Source organism: Mus caroli, chromosome 13 (assembly GCF_900094665.2).
Source record: "Mus caroli chromosome 13, CAROLI_EIJ_v1.1, whole genome shotgun sequence".
NCBI classification, from domain to species: domain Eukaryota; kingdom Metazoa; phylum Chordata; class Mammalia; order Rodentia; family Muridae; genus Mus; species Mus caroli.
In genome coordinates, this window is record NC_034582.1 from 86340852 (window position 1) to 86347672 (window position 6821).

General features: G+C 43.5%; 1 protein-coding gene across 1 annotated transcript; it reads right to left on the bottom strand.

Annotated features, from left to right (window-relative positions):
- Window positions 1-3088: 3088 nt before the first annotated feature.
- On the bottom strand, window positions 3089-4683 carry Spz1 (spermatogenic leucine zipper 1). Its single transcript, XM_021180608.1, has one exon. It carries the CDS (start codon window positions 4420-4422, stop codon window positions 3286-3288), a length of 1137 nt encoding a protein of 378 aa, XP_021036267.1. The 5' UTR covers window positions 4423-4683; the 3' UTR covers window positions 3089-3285.
- Between the last annotated feature and the right edge of the window lie 2138 nt (window positions 4684-6821).

The window sequence follows — 6821 nt, forward strand, 5'->3', positions numbered from 1 at the left end:
ATACTTCCACATTGTTGCTTATCACCAAAAAAATCAGGACAGGAATTCACACAGGGCAAGAACCTGGAGGCCATGGAGGGATGTTGTTTACTGGATTGTTCCCCCTGGCTTGTTCAGCTTACTTATTATAGAACCCAGGACCACCAGCCCAGGGATGGCATCATCCCTATGGGCCCTTTCCCCTTGACCACTAATTGAGAAAAAGCCTTACAGCGGGATCTCATGGAGGCATTTCCACAGTTGAGGCTCTTATCTTTGTGATAACTCCAGCTTTTGTCAAGTTGACACACAAAGCCAACCAGTACAATGTCTGTATGTATTTGGACCAGACTGCATCATCTCACTGTCACCACTACTGAGGTCTAATTTGGGGGCCTCAGTGATGGAGTGCCTGCTTAGTAGCACAAGGCTGTGTGTTGAGTCCCCATTTCAAAATTTTTCCATCTTACTGACTCATAGTTCTGTTAGTGCTCATTTTCATGATTTTTTTTTCACTTACCAATTTTTTTTCCTTATTTTCCCACTACCCTAAACATTCCTACATTTTGTCTAGAAGAAACATTTCTCACTTATCTATCTATCTATCTATCTATCTATCTATCAAGGGGCGGGGGGCTCAGGTTCTCATTGCGTAGCCCAGAAGCTCTTATTAGCCTTCAGCTGGCTATATAGTACAGGGTGGCCTCACACATTCAATCTTCCTGCCTCCACCTCCCCAGTGCATGTATACTACTACCACATACTGCTATCAAACACTGCTTTTTCTGAGACAGAATCGTATGCTATGATAATTTATACTGTGCATTTAATTTATAATGTTAAATAATATCAATAAGTATTCTTGACAAATCAATCAGCTGGAGTTGGAAAGCGGTTTTTTGTCAGAGCGAGCTCAGTGACTGTAGACAGATAACCTTAGCATACTACTCACTTTTGGATTTATCCTGACTATAAACTATGGAGAGCATCTTGATTTATCCATAGTTTTTAATGATCTCTTTACTTTTATTTTTATGAGTTGCTGTTTTGCTTGTATGTATGTCTGTGTGAGGGTGCCAGGGCCCCAGGAACTGGAGTTATAAACAGTTGTGAGCTGCCATGCTGGTGCAGGGAGTTGGTTCTCTGGAAGAGCAGCCAGTGCTCTTTTGTTGTTGTTGTTGTTTGTTTTGTTTTGTTTCTAGACCAGCCAGTGCTCTTAACCACTGAGCCATCTCATTAACTGTAATGACTATTCCTGGTTGTCAACTTGTCTATATCTGGAATCGACTACAATTCAGAATTAGAGAGCACACTTGTGACCCAGATCTTGTGGCTTGAAGACACAAGTTTCCCACCTGGATCTTAGCATGGAGATCTTTGCCATGAAAAGCTTAGGCCCAGGCAAGGTAGTACATACCTTTAATCCCAGGAGACTAAGGCAAAGAGATATCTGAGTTCAAAGTCAGTCTGGGACAAAAGAAGTCCCAGATCCAGGTATGGTGGTACACATCTTTAATCTGGGCCACACCTTTTGCTAGAGACCTACATAAGGACATTGGAAGAAGGAAGACTTGATCTTCTTTGCCACACGCACTTACTTGCCAGCACATCTGTTGCAACCTACATCTACAGAAGAGCAGCTGAAATAACTAGTCTTGTAGGACTGAGCATAGATAGATAGATGATAGATGTGTATACATATGTATATATTATATAGTATGTGCATGCATATATAATATATTATATTAATTATATATTAATTATATTAATATATAATTATATTAATTATATTAATTAATGTATATATTATATAAAAATATATAATATATACATATATAGGTATGAGTATGTATATATGTATGTGATATGATTGTAAATATACATATATGTATGTATATATATGAAATTCTCAAATAATAATAAAAATAAACAGAAAAGAATGGTAACCAATCTCCCCAACAGACCAATTTCAAACAAGATAATATCATGTCTGCTTTCATCCTTACGAAGAAAGCAATCTGAAGCTAACCAATAAAGTACTTTTCTGTTGTGTCTGTTTCAGAGATTTACAAGGAAAGTGAGCAGGAAATAGTCTGCTTTTCTTTTTTTTTTTCTATTTTATTTACCCTTTCTCCATGTACAAAACCATCCTAGAACATAGACAAATTTCTCCAGCAGCCAGATAAACCAAGTGTCTCCAACTTAAAATCCCAGCTCTGTTACCAAAGTCCCAAGTTTAACCCAGGATGGGGAATAAACACACAGCCCTGTGTCTATGGCATACTTACCTTCTGGAGATCCTTTGCCCTACAAGATTTCTCGAGTTTTACAAAATCCACCTGATTGTGCTTACACAATGTGCCCCCTTTGTCATGGGGACAAAGCTGCAGCCTAGGTCTCGCATTCAATCTGTGTTGATGTCATGGGGGAGCAGAGACAGGGTGTTTTCCACGCAATTTGTCTGTATCTGGATAGGTTTTGTCAGCCATTTCTACTGCGCCACACTCTCCAGGAGCATGCTTTCTAAGGGCTTTTTGTGTTGTGATTCTCTTTCTGCTTGGTGACTGACATCAGTTTAGAATATAAGAGCCCAGGAACTGGGGACCTTGCCAGTATTCTGTTTGCCCTGCACGTGACGCCAGGTGGCTTTTGCTCAGTGAGAAGCGAGAAAAGGCGCCTGCGCTGTCTGTTCTGGCACGCAAGTCCAGCTTCGCCAGCCCCCCCCCAACAGAAAGCCCCCTCCATTTAGAAGAATGAGGGGAATCTTTGCACCCAAAATGAAGAATCTAGAAACACCTCCTTCCCCAGGGGCTTCGTCTCCCCAGTGTACCCTCATGTGCGTGCGAGCTGAGGGCCAGAAGAGGAACACGGGGCGAACAGCCAGAGTTAGGAGAGAAGAAAGCTGTCTAGGGTGCTTTAGCGCTGTACTTAGTGCCTTTTCTTAGTTATGTTTCTCCCTTAACTCCAACATATTCTGTACAAACCAGAATAGGAAAGGTAAATACTAATTTGAAACCAAGCCTTAAAGTATTATAGTTAGATCATCAAGTACTTCCCCTTCTATCCCCCAGAAATGGTTAAATTAGAAGAAAACAATCAAACAAAGCGCTTTCCTTTTATATTCTTGTTTTTATTCAAATTTTCACTTGGTTAACGGTCATACAATGGTTATTAAGGCCCAAACTTCTCTAACTACTGAGATAATATAGGTTCCTCTTATCCTATGCCTCCTCCTTGGTGGAATCAGAAGCTCTACCCTGGGTTGATGACAGCTTTGTCTCAAGTTGTATCTGCTTTTGGCGACTTCTACCGAAAGCTGCTAACGGTTCTCCTTTTCCCCACCAGAGATTTCTTTGCAACGCGGGCGTTGAAGCGGTTATTCCGAGCCTTCTTAGTAAAGCAAACATCGGGGCTCCTGAGGATCTTCGGTTTCCTAATCGTGCCTTCCGTTGTCCTCGTGGTATGCTTGAAAGCGTCCGTCTTGTCTGCTTCCGCTAACTTCGGGCATTTCTTGTCCTGCTCACAGGACATCTGCAAAGGCTTCTCGTGCCCCAATCCTGCTTCGTGGAGATGGAACTCCTTGAGGATGCCTACCCTCTGTTGTAGGACCTGACATTCATTCTCTAGCAGGGCTGCGATCAAATGCAGCGCGTGGGTGTCATGGCTCAGTTTCTTCACCTGCTCCTCCAGCTTCTGCTTGGTGGATAGCTCATTGTTGGGTTGGTTTTGCAAACAGGCTCGATCGTTGTCAGTAGTTTCTCGGGTTTCTTTCTGGCATTCCTGATATGACCTCATTAGTTCGCTAAGTTCATTATGCTGTTTACTCCAGTGATCTGCTTCCTGCAGTAACTGCTCCATGTTGTTCCTGAGTTTTCTGTACTCTCCACGAAGGTGAAGGGATCCACTCCGCGGTCTTTTCACGCTCAGCAGCATGCCATCAAAGCCTCTCTTTTCTTCTGCATAGCACAGATCCCTGGCAAACTTTGGTACCATGTTCTTAGCACTCTGGTTTTTCAATAACATCTCCTGCTTCATTGTGTTCTGTTCTCTCTCTGGGTCGAAATGAATGAATAGATCATCTTTAAATCGTATTTTATTTTTCTTCTCAACACCTCTGACGTTAAGTTCTGACAGGTCTTCAGGAATATAGACATCAAAAGGCTCCCCAACTGTAGACTTCTCTTCAACGCCTGCTATGTTTTTGAGAACATCCTTAACGTCTTTTAAGAGATTGCTAAATTTCTGAACCCTCCCTCTTTTCTCTACTGGACAGATGCTATTCTTTGGTGGTGGGAAGGAGCGGTAGCAGACAGTGGGGAGTGATCCGATTTCAAGTAGGGAAATGGTGATCCCAGAGTTCGGTGGTTCTTGCTTAGCACCAGGAGCAGGGTTAGGAGATGGACACCGGGCGGGCATCTCAGCCGAGTTGTCTGTGTCCGACATTGGGACCTGAGGACCCAGAGAATCCAGGGAGAGCAGATGGTAGTCTCCTGGGAGTCGGTGGAGGAGATGGAACCAGGCAGGAGTTTTGGACCAGAGTTAATGACTGACCCCAGGGAGGTGGTATTCAGGTAGAAGGTTACATCTCAGACAGCCCAGGGGGAGGGGGTGGGAAGGGGGACCTGGAGCTGGAGCTCCATCTCCCTTCTGCTAGGCTTCTGGTATTTTCTCCAAGGCCCCAGCGACTAGGTCTTTATTCTGTCATTGCCCCCTCTGGGCCAACACCTTCTGTTTCTTTTACATCACAATGGAAGTCCCTTAGATTACTGTCCCACAACTCAGACACCACAGCCAACCTTACTCCTCACACATCCCTGCCCCTCTCTTCTCTACTAGTCTCTTCATTCTAAGAGCATTACAGCAATTTCCTACCTCACCCTCCCACCCCCTGCCTTACCACACCACACCACACCACACCACACCACACCACACCACACCACACCACACCACACCACACCACACAACACCACACCCCACCCCACCACACCGAGCCAACCACAACCATGGTGTTCCACCTGAGGGTAAATATAGTTGAGAGAAAGCTCAGCAGGCTGAATAAGAACTCTTTCATAGAAGGGGGAAGTGTTGCTCCAGTTATAGGAGAGATACTGTAAAAGAGTTAGGAATGTGTGGAGATGTCAGTGAGAATGGTCTCCATAGACTCATAGATCTGAATACTTGGTCACCAGGGATTTGTAAGGATTAGGAAGTATGATCTTGTTGGAGGAAGTGTATCACCTATGAGGTGGGCTTTGAGGGTTCAGAAAATCCATTGCAAGCCCAGAGTATACTCTTCCTGCTGCCTGCAGATCCAGATGTAGAACCCTCAGCTCCTCCTGCACCTTGTCTGCCTGCATGTCACCATGCTTCCCGTTGTGATAACAATGGACTAAACCTCTGAATTTGTAAGCCAGCCCCAATGAAATGCCTTCCTTTTGTAAGAGTTTCCATGGTTACGTTGTCTCTTCATAGCCATAGAACATTGACTAAGACAGGATAGAAAGCAGAACTTCTCAAAGTGCTCTATCTTTAGTGATTTTTGGACACTAATGTGAGACATCTTTTCATTCAGAAATATTCTACTGAATGGTAAGAGGCTATTGGCATGAGTCAACAGTGCAGTTATAAATTCTCTCTCGGTCCCTCTCCCTCTGTGTCTGTCTATCTGTTTCTCTCTCTCTCTCTGGGGGGGGGGGGGCGGTCAGGGGGAGGACACGGCAGGGAAGAACCCAGGGCTTTCTAGATGGTACGTGAGTGTTCTGCCTCCAAACTGTATCCTCAGACCTCCACTTGGGAGTCTTTTAAAAACGTGGCACTTTTAAGATAGGCGTTCTGAATGTATTTATGACTCTTCCAGTCAGTGATAAAAAGCTTGGCCACTTCTCATAGTACCTGATTAAAATGACAATGTGTCCAAAGCATTTGAAACAACTCAGTCCAATCAGGATATATATATATAATTTTTTAAAGGAATAATCTGAGACATGGGGATAACTCCATGGGTCAGAGCAGCTTCTTGGAAGCTTAAGGACCTGAGTTCAAGCACTGGTTCTGATGTACTCCTGGCACAGTTGTGTGTGCCTATGGGACTGTTGTGGTTCACTGGCTACCTCCAAGATTAGTGAGAGACCCTGTCTCAAATGAATAAGGTAGAACTGAGTTAATTGGATACAGCATGTCCTCCTCTGACCTTGCACACTTAATGGACATGTGCACCATACGTATACATAACACCCACACATGTTCACACACACATTCACACTCATACATCTTTAAGAAATGAAATAATTTGAAGCCTATTGTATTCTTGTCTTTGAATTTTAGCATCAGGACCTTGAGAATATTAAGTTCAGGCTGGAGAAATAGCTCAGCAGTTAAGAGCACTGGCTGTTCTTCCAGCGGTCCTAAGTTCAATTCCCAGCAGCCACATGGTGGCTCACAACTATCAGTAATAGGCCCCGATGCCCTCTTCTGGTGTGTCCAAGGAGAACCACACTGGACTCACATACATAAAATAAATAAATCTTTAAAAAATATTAAGTTCAGAGCAATTTTTTTGTAAGACACCTGTTATGGAGAACTCTACTAAATAGCTTTCATGCTGATTTCAAGCGAAAATCCACACTTATTTTTCCCCCGTGGAGAAGAGAAATTTATATTTTTCCTTCCATAGCTATCAACAGTGGCCTTAGTTTCTTTGAGCTTCCCGCTCTGGACAACTAGGCTCAACGTCATGGCTCTATTCAACAGAACCTGGCTTTCATTCTGTTTAAGGGTTGCTTTTTTTCTAACTCATACAGTGCCTAGAAGCCAGAGGTCAGAGGTCACTCTCATACTCTTTT

Coding starts and splice junctions, on each gene's coding strand:
- Spz1 (XM_021180608.1), bottom strand. CDS start 4,422: ATGTCGGACACAGACAACTCGGCTGAGATGCCCGCCCGGTGTCCATCT.